This window comes from Tachysurus fulvidraco, chromosome 24 (genome assembly GCF_022655615.1).
Source record: "Tachysurus fulvidraco isolate hzauxx_2018 chromosome 24, HZAU_PFXX_2.0, whole genome shotgun sequence".
NCBI classification, from domain to species: Eukaryota; Metazoa; Chordata; class Actinopteri; order Siluriformes; family Bagridae; genus Tachysurus; species Tachysurus fulvidraco.
The window spans coordinates 10,733,044-10,752,965 of NC_062541.1; the positions used below are offsets into that span (position 1 = coordinate 10,733,044).

The following is a 19,922-nucleotide window of genomic DNA, read 5'->3' on the forward strand; positions in this document are numbered from 1 at the left end:
GGAACTGATCCAAATAAGATCAAGGTCACAGCAAGGTTAAATATAATTCCCGACTAAAGTCAATCACTAAGCACTTTACTAGGAACACATGTACAACTAAACATTCATGCAATTATCTAATCAGCCAATCAGGTTGCAGCAGTGAAACACATACAGTACAATCATGTGGATCTAATCTTCACATCAACCCTAAGAATGGAGAAAAATGTGATTTTGTCCATGGCATGATTGTTGATGCCAGATGGGCTGGTTTGAGTGTTTCTGTAACTGCTGATCTCCTGGGAGTTTTGTGCAAATCAGTCAAGAGTTTACTCAGAATGGCACATTAAAGGCAAATCAGTTCTGTGCACAGAAATGGAAAATGGCCTGATGGGTTTGAGCTGATTAAATCCAATTACATTTTATATGTATTCTTTTTTAAACAATGGACAAAAAGCTTCGTAACTCATATAACCACTCTGTATAATTCTGGTGAGCAGAAAAGCATCTCAGAATGCACAAGACCTTGAGGTGTCAAACCTTGATGTAGATGTGTTATAACAGCAGAAGACCATGTCAGGCTCCAGCTCTGTCAGCCAGTAACCAAAAGCTGAGGCTACAGTATGCAAAGGCTCATCAAAACTGGACAGCTGAAGATTGGAAAGTTCTGATGAATCCTGAATTCTGCTTAGGCTCATAGAATTTAGCAACATTAAACCATGAACCCAACCTGCCTTGTGTCAACTGTGCAAGCTGATGGAAGAAGTGTAATGTTGTGAGGATATGTGTTCTTGGTATTTTGGGCTTGTTACCAGTGGATCAACACTTGAATACAACAGACTAGAGCATTGTAACTGACCATGAGCCATACCTTTATAGCCATAACTAACCTGTTCTCTAATGGCTACATCCAGCATGATAATTTCAAAGTGGGTTCAGATGTGTATCAGAGAGCATGTTTAACTGTTGCTGTGTCCCAAAAAGCATAGAGGGTGATGATGATGGTGTGTGTGTGTGTGTGTGTGTGTGTGTGTGTGTGTCCATGTTTTCCTGAGGAAATAACATGTGTGCATGTCTGTGTTTCTTGCAGAAATGCATTTTACCTGCTTATGTATACAGTATACGAACAGTGCGATCACCTAAGAGTATTTTTTGTCCCAGTCACCGCTTCAGTGCCATGGCAACCGGATTCATCATGACATCACAGTCTCTGAGTGAGTCATACTGTGCAGGTTGCTGTACATGGTGGTGTGTGTAAAAGAAAGATACAACACTGCATGATTCATGAAACATGAGAGTTAATGGTACTTGTCATGTCTTTGAATGAACAGATATGAACAGATAAAACAGAACACTCGACTTCTGAAGAAATTCAGTAGACACCCACAATTTTATTCATCTACGTACCAAAAATAACACATCTTTGTTTGGGGAACTTTACAGTTACAATATTGAAAAGCAAAATGTGACAGAACTGAAAAGATGATCTTGTTAAGCTATGAATTGAATGTAACAGAGGCTCATAGTGAACTTTTAGATCTCTAATTCAAATATCATATTCATTAGAGCTGCTCAGTTAATCTTATTTCAACCATGATCGTGCTTTTATTGGCTTAATGTTCATTCAATAAGCGTTCAATTTCTATTGTCTGTTTTAATAATATAATGTAATATATACAAATTAATAAAGAAATAAGTCTAATATACAAACTAAAAAGAAAATCTTTTTTATTCAATTTTTCCATAATATATTCAGATATTCCTAAACTGGTTAAATTGGATGATAATTGAGTTTTCAGTTTTTGTGCAACCGTAATATTTATGGTATAACTGGACACATTACACAACTACATCATTATCCTCTACATTTCTACATTCAACAAGCAAAGGAAAGTTAAATCAAGCTTCCATCAGATGTGATAAATGTGGTAATGAAATGCAAAAGGAAAGTATACCCCAGTTATATTAACAGAGTGAAATGATGCACAGGCAGCTGTGACTTTATGAGTCACTGCAAATTCATTACCACAGCCGACACATTATATCACTACTAAAACCACTTAGTAAAGATGTTTTAGGCTACTCTTAAGAAGCTGAAATCTATGTGACTTTTTTCTACATACAAGCTAGAATAAAATAGACACTGACATGACTTTGCAATTTAGACTAACACAAGCTCAGTGTGAAAAAATGGCAGATATTAAATAAAATACCGGGGAAAGAAATCACTGTTTTCTGCACCATGGAATCTCAATAAGTACAGAATCACATTTTATTATTATTTTTATTTCTTTATTTCTTTTGGTCCATTATGTTGTTGTATGTAAGAGGAAGAAAAAAAAACTCATCACTTTAGTCCCCACTCTACAGTATGCCCTATTGAACGATGGTAAATATTTCACCACTATGTGGCAGTATAAAACAAGAAGTATTTGCCTCTACTTAGTGCAACAATATTCTCCTAAGTATTGCAGCGTGAATATTGCGGAAACACAGACTTTTGCCTTCCGAATGCGTTCACGTTGACCATACCAGAGGGAAAAAAGCAAGACATTTGGACAATGTTAATACAATTACGATTATTTGATATCTGATAAGGCTGTACACTGAGGCACACATAAATGATTATATGTCATCAAGACAGCAGAGAAAGGTAGCTCTGATTGGAAAACCAGTAAGACCAGGGACGACCACACCAGCAACAACAAACATCACGTTAATACTCTTAAAACTGGTGTGGACAGCTACTTTATCAGACAGTCAGTGACAGAGGCAATTGTTTCCCTAAAGCACCCACCTACACACACACACGCATGCACGCACACACACACAGACACACACACAGACACACACACACACACACACACACACACACACACACACACACACACACACACACACACACACACACACACACACACACACACACACACATGCATACATACAGACTACTACAGAAATATGTATACATACGTTAACACATACAAATGCAAATCCTCAGATTTCCACTTTTCACACTTTCACACATTGATACAGACTGATATCCTATAAAGAGTGTATTTTGCAGCAGTGTTGAAATATGAAAGTAGGTCTCATGAAACATTTACATTTCACTAATTACATATACATATATTCTAATCGTTAAGGTTAGCAAAATTCCTTTTTCATATGTGAGAGTGACCCCGAAGTGTGAGACAATATTTATTCACCATTTTAAACCATGACATTTAAGGTGGTTATGTTTTGAGCTGTATTTTGTCATCACAGCTGATGAATCAGTCTCAGATAAGGGATAATTAGAGGTTATTGGTGGTGTGTCTAGTATCCATCATAATGCACAAGGCTTTACAGTATATCCTTTGGGCCATATTCACAGTTGAAAGCTAAAGTTACAAACATGTTGATATTTACACGAGGATAATGTTCTGTATTCCGAGTCAGATGCTCTTCGATTTTCTGGATAAAACATTTAGATTATTAAATTTACCTGTGATTTATGAGCAGAAGTGCTGGGGTTTTCAATAATGCAAGAACCATGGCCTTTAAACACAACTGCTTGCTTTAATAATAATAATAATAATAATAATAGCCAGGCCTATCACTGATATTTTGTGGTTACAACAAATTGTCAGCCAGTGATGCTGGACTCAATACTGCTCCTCGTTCATGCTGACATTGCATGAGAAAATTGGCTTAGTTTTAAGGTCAGAATTGCACGTACTTCAGACGTGCATTTGTTTTTGGCCACACGCCTCCCATGTCTGAGTTGTGAGCAAGTCTGTTGTTATATTTGAGTTTTGAATGCTGATGTGCACATTTTTTGTATTATTCTCACTATGTGAGTGCATGTAAGTCAACTGTGAATATGGTCCTTTATCTGTGGAAGGATTAAGGAAATTGCACTGTTTAGAGTGTGCACTGGTTAGAAAAAAATTATATTGGCTGTTTTTAATGTTTAGTCTTAGACAAAATTCGAAGGAGACAAATACCTTAAGAATAGAGAGCTGCCTAAGTTTTGCAGAAATATTCACTAAATTTGCTTGGTTTCTACTTTATATCAAAATTCTAAGGATCAGGAATATCACATATTTAAATGGACTTTTTTAAATAATGTAGGTTCTATGGTATCTTGTCAGACTTGGGCCTGAAAGCAACAATTGTCTAAAAGCAGTGCAGTTCACTGCATGACTAAAGATGCAGGTTTTCATCACTTTCCACTTTTCTATAAACTGTCCCCAAACCTGCAAACTCTCACATTCAACTGCAACCTCCTATATGTACATAGTGGTATAGTTCTACTCTTACTAACCTACCTCTGTCTAAATGTCTGTACATGTTGCTTCATAGCTCCTGCTCTGTACCTACACCCTCCCACCCTCTCTCATCCTCTCTCTACTCTTTTCCCTTACTTCTGCATGTCACATTGCAGTAAGAGGACAATGGAAGGATCGCTTTTGGCCGCCTCTTTGAACTCCTCCAGTGTGATCTCATCATTATGATCTTTGTCCATCTTGCTGAAGATCTTGTCCACACGCTGCTGAGGTGTCAAGCCATCTTCGTTCATGCGCATCATGATTACCGTGCCAACCATTTTATAAATCGCCTGAGACAAAAAACACAAAGGTGGTAAGTAGATACAAATTAAATTCAGACAAATTAGTTTCAAGCACGATTTTCCCCTTAGAAAAATGCTAATGATTGATCAAGCTTGATCAAGTCAAAGTATATAATAAAAGTCTCACCTCTATAATTTCAAGCATCTCCATGCGTGTAATCTTGCCATCTCCATCCAAGTCATACATGTTGAAGGCCCAGTTGAGTTTCTGCTCAAAGCTTCCTCGAGAGGTGATGGACAGGGCACAGATGAACTCCCTGAAGTCAATTGTGCCATCCCCATTTTTGTCAAAGGTGCGAAAAGCATGCTGAGCAAATTTGGAGGCATCACCATAGGGGAAAAACTATAACAAACAATATTGCTATGAGTCACTTTGGATGAAATATTACCTGGCATATAATAGTCTGCAACAAACATCCTCTTTAGTGGGTTCAGAAAGTAATCAAAGTCAACTCTAATATAGCAGGTTAGTCAAGCATTTTTTACAGTTATCTTTTGTCTTTGTTCTATATGTTGTTTTTAAATTGTAAATTAAAAAAAAAATAAACGACCCAAATAGAAACCACTGAAACTTGGGGCTCTACAGTAAGTCTAGATAATTTAACCTCACTTTGACAAACCAGGGTGACAGTGAATAGAATGAAAGCATGTACAGAACCATACAGCTGAAAACTTGGTATCATAATTAATGGGAAAAACACAGTCCTAGTTTACTGGAGCTATTTGTCCAAAAGGACTTACCTTGACATAAAGTTGCTGAAACTCTTCCAGGTTAAGGATGCCAGTGGGACAGTCCTTCAAGAAGCCTTTATACCATTGCTTCAGCTCTGCCTCATTGAACTCTGTACTCTTGGTCAGGTCATCCAGAACCTCAGGAGCAAGCTTGCTATTGTGTTTCCCCATGTTTAATAGCCTGTTTATGGACAAAATAAAAATAGAGAGATAGTGATGGCTATTAATTAATGGCTGTGGGGTTATTAAAACAACATGCTCACCACATTGCAAAAAAAATCTATAGTTATGGTAGTTCATAACCATTATTAATTCTGAATTTAAATTTACTTGACACATTTGGGTCATGCCAAAAATTCCTTTCAGAAATGTCTTGAGAACTAGTGATTAGCCAATACAATTTATTAAAGCCTTTCTGATCTTTTAGAGAATTAGAAACATGTCTATTCAACCTGGTACTGACATTATGTTTTACAACATGACACATATCTGCCCACCCAGAAGCCTGGGATATATTTGGCAAGTGCACATTTCTATAAGCTTTAAAAATGGTTATTTGGGTACACATGAAAAATGGGGTGCCACTGTAATGAGTCATAACCTGGACTCTTAGCTTATTAAAGTTGATTAAATATTTAAAAGGTCTAAATACTTGACGAGGAGCTATAATGGCTAAACGCATCAGCGGTTATGCACCAGAGCTGCTGGAGCCCAGTCGCCCACAGCACATTTCTCTCCTCATGACAGGAGGCCATTTATGTGTGATCATGATGACTAATCAGAGGTAAGCATTCATCTCCATCTCCATTCTTTCACCATCACTTGCTCTATTCTGTTCACTCTCTCTCTTTGACCTTTTTGGAATTTTCAGGTAATTTCTGCTCCTCTAGGCAACACACCCATTCGCAGGCTTTAGACAGGAAGCTTTAATTGAACATCTGAGCAGTTAATGAACTTTAAACTAATGGCATAGGATTCATGATACTTTTCAGACAATGAAATGATTCACATTCATATTAAATACATTTAAAATATTCTAGTACCTTGTAGGAGTGTATGCTAGCCTGTGTTCATCACAGCCCTCAGAAAACCATTAACAATATGCAAAGGTCATTGAAGCATACCTAATTTGAATCATATTTCCTATATTACACACACCTAACATTACCTTACTTTCTCTAACGAGAAACTGAGTAAATATTTACAAAAACTGCTCCACTGCTCAATTATATCATTCGCATTATAAGCATTTCTGTTCAGGTCAAATGTAAGAACACTCAATTAATCTTTGTTTACCTTTTGTATTGTATTGTATTGTATTGTATTGTATTGTATTGTATTGTATTGTATTGTATTGCAATATATTGTAATCTTTACTGACCTTTTTTTAAAGCCGTTAATTGAATTTATTTTTACTTAATAGAATTTGCTTATGCATAGCTGCCCTTGCAGTGGTACCTTGTTGGGGCTGAAGTACGGACCTTGACCTACTGTTTTCTCTTTTTAGCCATTTTGAAGCAATTTGGCTGGCTCACTTGGGATCATTGTTGCTTGACCCAGCTTTCCCCCCAAACTGAGCTAAGCATCATGACCAGAGAGATTCACTTTGGTCTTACAGTATGTGGACATCACTTTCTCGACTTTCGTTTAGGCCATTGTAACAAGTTGTATTAGGAAAACAGAGGCTTATGTTATATATAAGATCTGTTTAGTCAATTTTCTTTTGAGTGTCACATACTTTAAAATTCAACATTCTCTGGCAATCAGACATTCTGAGCTTATGGCTAATTTGATGGGAAAAAACATCCTTTACAGACTGGCAGCAATTTGTCACTTAATAAACCCTATCACAGTAAAATTATGTTTTCAAATTGTGTGAAAATGGCCTTCCTATATTGATTGTCATTTCTTTTTGGCCTGGAAACAAACGAACATTCCACACAACCAAACTGCCTAAATGTTCTGCTTTTATAGAGGTGCTCACACATCCTAATGATTGGCAAATTAGCTCCAGGATGCTAATCCCCTCATTAATTGCAACAGAAACAGTAAGAGTACTTAATATTACCAACATCACTTCTGTACATGATGCGTTGCTAAATAAAGAAAACTATAATGAAATCTGTCAACTGCTCTGTGCTACATAATAATAGAATTATTTCAATGTTAGGACAATGTTAGGAAAAACATTTTCTTCTTCACAAAATTGTGATAAAATCTTTCCCAATGCCAACAGAAATGTAGAGAAAAAACAGCTTAATTTTTTATGATGATTAAATGTCAAAGTATATGTTAAGGAAACAAGAAACAAGGTTTCATATAGGAATTAATGTAATACAGCATCATTCATATCAGACCAGACCTAGTTAATGAACGAACTATGGAGTAACATATTACCTTATTAACACATCTGAATAAACTCAACAGCTAATTGCACAGAGGTTTATGGAATACACAAAAAGAACTAAAAATAAGGGATAAAAAGGGTTCTTGAATGAGCTTTCTTTTTTATTGTGGATCTAATCAACACCTGCTGAAGTTTATTACAATTGTACACTATAGTTAGCTAAAGAATCCACTTACAAGAGTGTGATTACCATTTAAGTACTGCTATAAAGGGACAGTAATCAGACCACTCTACTAAAACTCATCTACCCTGAAGGAGCAGCAAACACTAGTGATAACAACTACTGTTACAAGCACCAAGCATCTCCTGTGTGCCACTACAAGCTCTACTAAGCATCAAAGGCCTTAGCAGATATTATGTTGGTTTTATACTTCAAACAGAAAAGCAAAAAGATTTCTTTTCTGAGACCTATGCATTTAAAAGATCACATGCTTGCTTACAGCAGTGCACAAAGCAGCAGTTGTTTTAACAAAAACATGTTCAAGGGAAAAACGGGAGATATCATGGGGGAAAAACGGAAATGTTTTCAAAGGGGCTGAGGTAGCTCAGTGGTACAGGTGTTAGCATACTGGTTAGAAGGTTATGAGTTCAAATCCATCCCAGGTTCATCCCATCCCTGCCACTGTTGGGCCCTTAAGTAAGGCCTTTAACCCTCAAATGCTCAATTGTGTAAAAAAGAGTTAGAACTGTAAATCGCTCTGAATGAGGGCATCTGCAAATGCCATATGCGACATCTGTGCCTCTTTCATGTCAAAAATAACAATATTCTAAGTATAAATGTCCCATAATCACCTTGTAAACCATAGCCATCACTGCAAAATGCATTGTATTATACACAAGGCATACCACACAATTTATTTTAACAATGCAGTATTTAAATATAGATCTTCCTCTGACAGGGAAAAAAAGCGTGCTAAAGCAGAAGGGATAAGGGTTGTCTCTGATGTCAGGCCACTTTCATGTATTTCTCTATGAATGTTTGCAACTGACACAGGATAATCATAGCTAGTTAAGGAATAGCTCCAGAGATTTGGGGTTCTAAGGATGATGAGAAAATCAGTTGGTGACACAGGCAGCACCACAGAATTGAACAAAAATGATCGTAAAACAAACCTCACTGAGCTCTCTCTGAACCATTTTGTAGTTCAGTGTAGAGAGTTCTAGAAAGATATTCATCAGTCTTTTTGGAATATCTGCAGTGGGTCTTTTTTCATTTCCAATATTTATCTTTACTTGTAGCAAAACTATTTGTATTTAGTAACACTTGTGCTGCTAATTTTATTTCCCATCATTCTAAAGATTGCAAACCTAGATCTGATCCCCAACGAGCTATTATTAGCTATGATTAGGTTCCCAACATTTCCAGTTCTCTCTAAAAGCACTATTGCAAATTAAATAAATGAGACCTGACATCATTTATGTCCCTTATTCTATTTGGCTTTTGCAGTATTCCTGTTTGAAGTTATTTAATAAACAGTTCTAGTTAAGTCTTAAATACTCAAATACTCTGTTGAAGGAGTATAAATAGTTAATTAGGGTTATCCAGTTATGTAGATTTTTACCTTTGAACAGTGTATCCAGTGTATGAAACATCTGTATCCCTTATTGACTAAATAATGCCCCGACTTTTTAACCTTTTATTAATAAAAATCTTAGAGCCCAGACACAAAGGCATTTACTACAGTAGTTTACATACTGTAGATGACAATGTCCTCAAGGCCCTCAGCCTCACCATCCAAATAAATATAAGTAAAAATGAACTCTATTGTTCTAATTTATTATATAGATTGCAACCTCAAAAATATATTTTCACAAAAATACATTTAAATTTACACAAAAAAAAAATACTCTTGGCTCTCTTGGTATAAGATGCAAATGGTATTTTAGGGGGCTGCTTAGTGTAAACAGTGCTGTTCAGATGCAGGACAGCAGAGCAGCTTTTTCAGAATAATTTGGACCTTATGATAATAAACAATGGTTCATAAAAATAGCCAACATAATATCACAGAATGGAAGCATGCAGCTAAATAAAAAATATTTCTTGTTTAAATCCCTTGGTTTAAAATATATCAGTAATGAAATGTGAGATATTTTAAACCAGGGTTTGCCAAACTAGTCTTTGTGACCTCATGTAAGGTCACTCAATAGAAATGAAGCTATGAGAGGAGACATTTTTTTTTAATTAATTTCTTTCATTATGATTAAGATTATGAGGAATATTATTAATTCTGAATACATTTTTGTAGGATACAATTTTGAACTGTTACCAAAAGCCACATTCAAACAAACACAATTAAATTACAAGTGTTTATGCTGTTTAATTCCTTTTTGCTATGGTGACATAGTGCTCTTGCAAAGGTGTATTGAAAAAAGCAGACAATATCTCCATCCATCTACCTTGGCAACATTTGACTCATTCGGTGGAACAACTAGAAAACCAATACAAATATATGTGGAAAGATTTATTAAAAATTGATTTAAACAGAATACCTACCAAAGACCCAAATGTCTTTGTATATGCACTAAATATGATCCCCTTTGCAAGGTTTGTAGTTGTCATTTAGGGAACACATATGTTACTTATGATAAAGTGTTCCAATGCTACAACATTTGCCAAATTATAAATCTGGAATAAAACAAAAATGCAGGTCTACCAATGCTTCTCCATTTGGGGCTGTTTGCTTAAAATGTTGAGAAACCCTGCCTTAAACAATTCATAACAATGAAAAAAAATCTTATGTTCATGAGTGAAAAGGTTAGACCTCCAGTCCAATAATATATACTATATTTAATTTTAGATATTTTAGTTTCAATGTAATGTCCAAATACCTGTTTTCCCAAGAAAACATTCCCTGGTATTTACCCCATAAGAGCAAATAGACACTTCATTATAATTGATGGCTCAGTATCAGCACCACAGATCTCTCTTTTAAAATCCTAGCTGTTTCTCTCCAAGCAGACTATGCTTTGATTCTCATGTGGTTTCCTCTGGTGTTTTTCTACCCCATTTCGTTTTGGGGTTTGATTTTAAGACCATGTACTGTGTTCTGAATCTGATTCAGCAATTTTGGGCTGTTTAGAGTTGAATCAAGACTCAAAACTACTCGTTACAGTAAAACTAGGTTTTTGGGTTTTTTTTTATATTTGTGTGTACAAGTCTTATTAACAGATTTCCAAGTAGATTTCTTCATAAATGCTTTTGAAAAAAGCAAACCTGTAGCAATATCATATCATTTCTTAATCAGTATGGGCTGCAGTACAACATTTTTTCTTCTGATTTATGATTCTATTTAAGAGACATTAGTTTTTGTAGAACATGACACTGATCAGTGTAAGATGAATGCCAGACTTGAAGAATGCCACAAATATTGCCACAGTGAGAGTGTAGTTAAATAAAAAAGGCAGTAAAACAGGCTTTAACATCTAAAAGATCACCTTGAGTAAGAATATCATTCCCCTCTTTAATTAAGTGAAGGTTGGCTAAACTTGCTTCTACCACTTATCAATTTAATGGTGGTAGCTATTGCTTTAATTTATTATTTGATGTATTAAGTCAATGAAATGTGGGTTCTATTATTAGAAAAGGTGAGTGCTTGCGTTGCAATAATGAGGGCAGTAAGCTTAATACTGTTATAATTAGATAATTATATAATTAGAGACATAGTTGTCTAGATAATTCCTAGACAAAAAGTTAAGTTAAGCACAGAAGCCAGTTGAGGCATAAAACCCCACCATGGCTGGTATAAAGCTTGTATTTGGCTCTGCAGTAGATTCACTACTGTTGGTTTGATTACATGCAGCCATTTTAAATTCAATACAAATGAATTTAATCTAAATTCAGATTCTGAAAGTGCTGTGTAAATGTACCATAAATACAACAAACCTATTAAAATAGTCATGATCGTGTGCATTACATATATTCTGAACAAATCTTCTGTGTGAACATAAAACATTAATAAACATTTACACCGCTGCACTGCCTATGAGCCCAAGGTATTTTTTTTTAAACAAACGAAGAAAACAATTGAATTCAAGCATTTTAATTTTTTATGTATAACAGATTGTTTTAAATTTACAGCACCCCTTTCAATATGAAATTTCATTTGTATTAAGTTCTATTGGATCTAATTTGTTTACATAAAGGCATTTCAATCTGACTGAGCTAAGAATTTGATTATTATGATTTTTGACTGCATGTATATGTACCTAGTGTCATAGTTATGCATAGACAAATGATTAAATGAATACAAATATAAGTTAGATATACAACATAGAAAAAGGTATATGAAAATTGTGATTAAGATTAGAATGGGTAGAAAAAATACATATTTAAAATAATAGTGAAAGTAAACAAAGAAATTGTGGCATTTTATGATCTTCATGTGCAAGGATTGATGGCTGTCAGTTGTGCTGATAAATAAACTAATGCTGATAAGCGTTATTGATTTCTTAAAAAGTGACACAAATCCGACATCCTGGGAGACACGGACTGTCAGCTTGTGCTTTGTGCACATTTTGACAATTCTTCTGTGTTGGCGGGCATCTTGGGGAAGCACTTCCGGAGAATCTACCAAATTTGTACCATGCGGCACTACATCAGCACACCATAAACTCACTGTCTTTGCCAGATTGTCTTTTCCGTTTGCCTAGCACTCCTGTCAAGTCATCCCACCTTTATTACTGTTTATATTCTACCTGGTTTGATCCTGCATGTTCTACCATTATTGTCTCTGCCTGCCCTGCATTGTCTACCTGTGTTTAAGATTATTGGACTGTATAAGAACTTGACACACCTATAACAAGACGTTAGCCTTCGAGTGATTGAACCTCTCCTTTTCTCACCGCCTCGAAACCAAGAATTGCAAGCCTGACACCAAAACTTGCCAGATTGCCCTGTCCCAGAGAAACTCGCCTCAGACCACATCCTCTCATTCTCTGTCACCATCTGAGCTCTCCGCCTTGACATTGAGAAGAGATTCCATTGTGCCACCTTGCACACTGTCTGTCCTACAGCAGAGATTCTAAAGGCCAGACCTCAAGAAGGTCATCCTGGACCATTCATGGCAGCATGTCTTGTCTGCACTTACAAGAAAAGCCCCAAGACTTCACCAAATGGCTACCTTCGTCCTCTCCCAGCTCCCCGATGACCCTGGTTTCACATCGCTCTGGATATTGTCAGCGGACTACCTCCCTCATCTGGCATCACTGTGGTTCTTTTCATGGTTAACCTCCACCCAAGTTAACATTGACCAAGCAAACAACCCAGCTCCTCCAGCATATTTTACGCCTGCACATAAATACATAAATGTATTCCCCGAAACATTGTTTCTGACCGAGGTTCCACTTTTGAAAAGAGTTCTGCCCCCACTGTTCTGCCCTCAGGAACTGGAGACACTGGTACCATCCATTCTGGCATTTGTCAAGCACTGTCGGTGGGTCTGGAGTAGAGCCTGATCCATGCTGCTCAAGGTCTCCAAGAGTTACTCCTATTGCGCCAACCACAAACGCCACCCCCAGAAACCTTCCCTTTAGGGCAACCCACAGGAAGCTTGCCCCACACTTCGGCCTGTTCCACATCTCTATGTTACTCAACCCTGTAGCAGTCCATCTCAAACTCCCCAGAGTTCTTTGGATCCACCCCGCTTTCGATGTCTCAAACCCAAGCCCATTCAAGCCTGCACGTTGGTGTATGTCACTGCAGAAAGAGGGATAAATAGACTTGAAGAATGTTCCACTACTTGTCTGAAGCCAATATCATCATTTTACAGGATCTTCCAGTCGAGAGTTCTCCAGGTACTTAAAGCTGTGATAAAATCACATGACAGTTTATTAAGCTTTCATAACATCACTGTTACACTTTTTCCCCTCCATCTCTCTCTCTGATCATTATCACTCAGATAGATCAATAGACCACAGCTGGCAGGCTGCTGGTCTCTGTGATGTCTTTGGCATTCCAGCCACGTCTGTCTCGTCCTTTTAAGAGCTGCTGAATGAGATCTGGAACTCTGGACTCTGCAGTGGGACATTGCAGTGGATTAATTCCAACACACAAAGGAGACAGAGACAGAGGAATGTGAAGAATAGATCAGTGAAAGGGGAAAAAAATAAATTTTTGTCATTTGTGGAGAACTCTGAGCTAGTCACTGAGTCTGATTGAAAAATAAAAGTCAAGATGACTGTTTGCCGAATTTTATTGAATTTAACCTGAAGAATAAGTTCCAGCTAGCTTTGGAATGAGTAACTGGGGCAGATTGAGATATAGAAGACTGGCATATTAAATTGCTACTGTACATCTTCACAAGCAAAATGGGAAATTCCAAAGTAACCTAGTATGTGTTAATGCAGCCTAAGTTTAATTACTGTTACTTTTCCATGAAAAAGTAAAATGACACCAGTATCGGTACAAATGCTACAGCTACATTTACATCATTAGCTTTTACATACAAGTTAGGTTTTGCATACTGTATTTATTCCTTTTTACTCCCGACTGCTCTTAAATTACATTTCCAGCTTTAATGCATTATATACTGCATTTTCGTTTTGCTACAGCAATCCGTGGTCTGGAGCCAAATCTTTAGGTGGCCAGGATGTCATACGCTTTCTTTCCTGTCAATTACAGTGACAATAGTTAATCATGGCCATTTGTGAGTTCATGTTTATTGTAGAGGGCAGATAGTCCATTCCCCAAAGTGCGTTTATGATTCTGCATTGGCAGAAGCTCACAAAAGATGTGTTTGGTTGGCTTCACATGTCTCAGAGGAAGCATCTTACTGACTGGGAAGAATTACTTTTAATTACTCAATAATTTTACACCAAATTATTGAGAATTTGGTGTAAAAATGTGTAAAAACCATGCTCTTTTTACACTGCCTACTACAGACAATCAATTATTTGCAAGTTTAATTCTTGTCTGCTGTTTGATTTAAGATTATGTCAAGAGGGATTAAAAGAAGTAAAAATGAAAAAAATGCAAACAAGCCTTCAGACCACATTGTAGCACTGTTAATGTATTGAACTAATGGATTTTCATAATTCATTTAGTATGCACTAAATAACAAATATGTGTTAATAAATGTGTGTATGTGCATGGAGTAATTGATGTGTACACAAACAACTGGCAGATGAAGTAGAAGGTCCAATATAGAACTGCTGAAAAGTGCTAAAATTTATTTATCAAATGTAATTTTCATAATCAACCATTGGTAGATCATCAATTAAACATTACATTCAACAAGAAATTTTAATAAAAATGTTGGTTTAGTTTTGAAAATGAAATTACAATGGGGTAGAATAATAATAACTAACCTTTATTTTTCATTGCACACTATGGTGTACCCCTGGAATATGCAGTATATTCAAAAGTCAGTCAATAATGTCAAAATGTCAATATTTGAAATTTCTTAGGGAACTTTCCCTTAAATATTGCTCAATTACAGGTGAGTCATTAAATTCCTCACTGGCACATAAGGCATAACAACCAGTAGTGGGCATAAATAATGCAGCTGTTGAGCACTAAAGGTCAACCATGCTTATCTAAGGAATAGAGGCAGATCCATAACTGTCAGACACCATCATCATCCACTGGAAGTGCTTTTGTGTGCTGCCTAGGGGTGACAGACCCAATACAAAAGGGGCTTCTAAATAATGTATGACTGGATTCAGGTGAAAGAATAGATTTTTATATTTGTTCTGACTAATAACAATAATAATGGCTGTTAATGGTAATATTTCGCATGCCTGGGTGCATTTCTCTATATTTATGTTTCATACAAAAGCCGAAGCATCAGAGACAATTTAGTAGCAATAATTAAAAGGTTGCTTTTTTCTAGTTTTAAATGATGTTAGCCAGCAACAAACAAATAACTTCAACTGACTCCAATGGAACAACAGATTCCTTCCCGCATATGTTTTGTTGATGAAAAATTGTGGCTAATGGAAAAAAAACACACCTAGTTTCTGACTTCTTGGTATTGCCCTGGTCCCACTGCACCATTTGAAATGAGAACCTCTGAAACAGGTGTTGTTTCTATAGCAAAATTATGCTCATGTGGCAGCACCAAGGGTATAGAAGGAAACTCTGTCTGATACCAAGTAACTGTATTAGTGCATCTCTACATCCCTTAATGTACTGAATTCATTAGTGATTCTAATGCAGTGCTCTATTTAAAGGATTAAACAGATCTAAGAATGTGTGAATCTCAAAGGCCTTGTTTATATTCAAAACTACATATTTGCCTTATTTTTACAGTATCTCAGATACACAGGGAAAAAAACAAGGCATTCTCCACCTGCTCATGAGGATATCCTTGCATCAACAGCCCAGACCCCCAAGGGTGACAACTGGTACAGAAGCTTCCTGTTTTACCCTTGGGACTGTAGGTAATAAGAAAAAACTTTCAGCATAGGTTGCTTGTTGGAGAAATGCAAATTTCTTGAATGTAAGGGGTAGCTGTTCAGACCAACAAAACCAGACAAGGAAAGTCTGACTGTGGCTGCAGCTTGTGCTTTATAATTATTTAAATTAACTTACTAACCTGAGGGCTTACACAACATCCATGATTTCATAACATCTCAGTGAACAGGTGGGTTGCACCTGATGACTAAAATCCCTTCTGGCAAAGAGTTCAGACTCAGAGGCCTTAGTAATGTAATTAGGACTTAATCAACATTTAATGTTCAAGCCACTACACATTCATTGTACTGCTTTTGGATCAAGTTTTATCTTAGTCTTTACAATCAATCAATATAGCAATAACAATACTTTATAGTACCTTTATTTTATTGAACATATTGTGCTGTTTTCCAAATTTCTTTAAAGCAGTATTAGGAAGAAATGCATTTTTTTAGACTTGTATCATTTAGTACCATTGCTGGAGGATGTATCTAACATTTATGATTGATTTGCACAGGATATAGGACAGTCGTAATGATGGTCATCACACTAAGCATACAATGCACTTCTCCCATTTTTAGTATAAAGTGCTTATTATGTCCATTAATTCACTAGCTGTAGTGCTTGTGGGCACAAACATTGCACTTGATCATTAGTAGGTTACTTGACCTTAATAAGCATGTAAGCTTTACTTGAACTCACAGACCAATAAAATTTCCTGTCACTTCTCTGACAAGTCTTTTTAAATATTGTCTATGTTTTCTTTCTGCAGTTTAAACAAGGACAATTTGGATTTGCTGGGAGACAACAGAAAAGAGTGTGTCCTGGAGTGTCAAGAGTCTCCAGAAGGACGCAATGGAATCCTATCTATATCAACTTGGGTATTTTATATATTACCTACAGTTATTACTACTAGTCATTTTATGGCATAGGTCGTTTTAAGACCCATACTTATACAGTCTGTAAAAAAGACATAAATGTCTTTTATATGAAGAAATGTCTTTGTCATATTGACGAAGATGGGCGTAATTTCCAGTAATACTGTTGCGAATTAAACCACCTCCCCATGTATAACTAATCATATCTGAATAGTGATTAATCTATGAGTAATAGTCATCAGATTCAATATATGAAGCAATAGCTTCTCCCAAGGCTTCTGAGTAGCCTACTTAAAGATAAATCTATTTCACTAATAAAGCTGAAGGATAAGTAGGTGATTTCTGTCTACATAAAATAAAACTCTCAGTGAAATTGTCCCTCCCAAAATCAAATCATTTCCTATTAAAGATCAAATGCTGTAAATAGAAGGGGAGCTGAAAGCCACCCACTGGTTTAGTGGAAATACAACCTGGCTTAGTAGCATATCAGTGGAAATTCATGCCAGCAGCAAGTTTGGCAAGGTGTGATATATTATCTTATTTCTCTGCATTAGCTGCATTAACCTGTATTTTCCAGATTCTGTCAGATCCAAATACTATAACATTAGGGTGAGGATGAGGAATAATGTCTCTGTGATGTCCAAACATGGCCTGTAGCATCATGCGATGACTTGAGCTGCTAAATGTGTTTGACAGCCTTCTTGCTCATTATAGCACTACACACATTTCTCATTCACATTCAGAACAGGCAGTTGTGCAAAGCAAATAAAAAGAATCACCAGGTTCTTTTAGATGAGAACAATATAACAATACCAACGGGCATCTTTCAGAAGTAAGAAAAACAAAACTGTAATTTGCTCATTTTTTGCTCATACATGCTTTTTGTTTTCCAATCACTGAGTTCCCTTGAGGTGCACTGATTTGTTATGATATGGAGCTCGTGACTGTCCACGGCTTTTTGAGTTCAGCCATTTTGGTACTGCCATCCATCTCCATGAGAAACAGAGCATGTGGGCAATCGATCAAACGGCTCTGCGTGCACAATTTGATACACCTGGCGCTGCCTGGCTTCTTTTGTCTAGAACAAAATGGAATACTGACAGTGGCCATGTGTTTCCTTGAATGGGATTTTTTCTTTTCATTCTTTTTTTTGTTTTGTTTTTGCATTCATGAGATTCAGTCAGGAGAGTAGATTAAGGAGGATGTTTGAACAAAGACGGAATGAGTTTAGGCTCCATTCTTATCACCTGTATTTAGTCACCAGCAACACAGGGCCAGAAAACACTGGAGAAAAAAAAGAAACTTCCATGTGGTATATCTAACAGGAGAAGGGCTAAAGTGTGACAGTTTATGGGAGTAATGTGAATAATAATGTCGTATGTCCATATCAAGTAGCCTTGTCATGAAGGAAATTTATTTTATAAACATGGCAAAAACTACCCCGGCTCAGTCCAACAATGGTAACTTTGCGTCACACCACATGAAAAAAATAGTCATTCAATTCACTTTTTAATGACTGAGAATTGTAGGAACAATTAAGGAGTTAAATCACATTACAGGAACTTTAAATTGCTGTTTACTTAGAGATACATCAGCACCTGTCTTTTCCACAAGCACTAGACATTTCATCACCATTTCTAAAAATACTTGTTATTTGATGATTTTGAGATTCTTCTGGGAGTTTCTCTGTGGTCAGGTTTTTTCTGTCTGGTCAGCATCATCTCCATGTCCCTCTCCACTTTCACTCAACACAGTTATTTATTTACTCTGTATCACTGCATGGCTGAGTGGCTCAATAAAACTCACACAAAACTGACACTGTGACAACTCTATCCAGTATCTATCAGCTTTCTAATGAGAGGAGGATGAAAGATGTTATGCAGCAATATCTCACTGCAGATAGGTGCTCACAGCTTTGTCTAGATACACATCTGCCCATGCACGGGGTAAATAAACCACTTATACAGTCTGCTCTCTTAAGTAGTACAACACTGCACAGTTGCACTTGAACACACACACGCAATAGGACACAAACACATATACATGTCAACATGGACAGACTGCTGAACATAACCACACTCATGCAGAGCAACACAACACCGCAGTCAGGAATTAGACATGCATTTTAATGATTAGGAAATACAACCATTACAGCTGTGACTGGATTGTTTGTGATGGCTAAAAAAGTGCAAGGACAAATTTTCATATTCAAATAAGAATCTAGAAATTACTGATGGCTTTCATATCAACAAACAACAAGCAAAAGCAGATGGGTAGGATCTCAGACGTTTTCTATATAAAAAAAAGTGACTGCTGACAACCTGAAGACAATGACACATTTATTATAAGAGGGAAATAATCTAAACAAGTTTAATCATACAGGTGGTATCACTTTAAGGTGTCTCACAACATTACGCACACCTTTATAGAAGCTAGTACAGATGCAAGTAGATGCATGGATGACTCACCCAGATGCTTGTGTTGCGTGTGTGTGTGTGTGTCCGCAAAGTGTTCCTGTAAACGGCCAAACGCGTGAACGGCGCTCGGCGGGGAACCGTGCAGAATCGCGGAGCCGCACGCGCGCAGTCGCTTCTTCTTTCGGACGGGCGCAATGAATGGAGCGCACGCATCTCCCTGGCTACCACATTTGCATAGGTAACACCCCAAGCCTACTGTGATTGGACAGCATTCAAGGCTCGGCGACTGGCTAATGTTTGTGTAAATTTGATTCGATGATCCGGAATGTCAATCAAAAAGAGGCTTCTAAAAAGCGTGCAGCTCGTCTAAACAGACCGCCATGCGGATAAACAGCATGACGGCAGCTGAACATGTGTCCAGATGTGTTAGATATTTGCATCTCAATGGTCAAGTAAAAGGCAGGGGCTAGTAATATCAACCAATTTGGCACTAACGTCAATA

The 19,922-nt window shown here is 36.8% G+C and overlaps 1 protein-coding gene across 1 annotated transcript; it reads right to left on the reverse strand.

Annotated features, from left to right (window-relative positions):
• Positions 1–2,299: 2,299 nt before the first annotated feature.
• hpcal4 (hippocalcin like 4) lies at positions 2,300–19,638 on the reverse strand. Its single transcript, XM_027175594.2, has 4 exons — positions 19,472–19,638; positions 5,336–5,507; positions 4,722–4,937; positions 2,300–4,582 (listed from the first exon to the last, which is right to left on the reverse strand). The coding sequence occupies exons 2-4, from the start codon at positions 5,495–5,497 to the stop codon at positions 4,385–4,387; spliced, it is 576 nt and encodes a 191-aa protein (XP_027031395.1). The 5' UTR covers positions 5,498–5,507; positions 19,472–19,638; the 3' UTR covers positions 2,300–4,384.
• Positions 19,639–19,922: the final 284 nt, after the last annotated feature.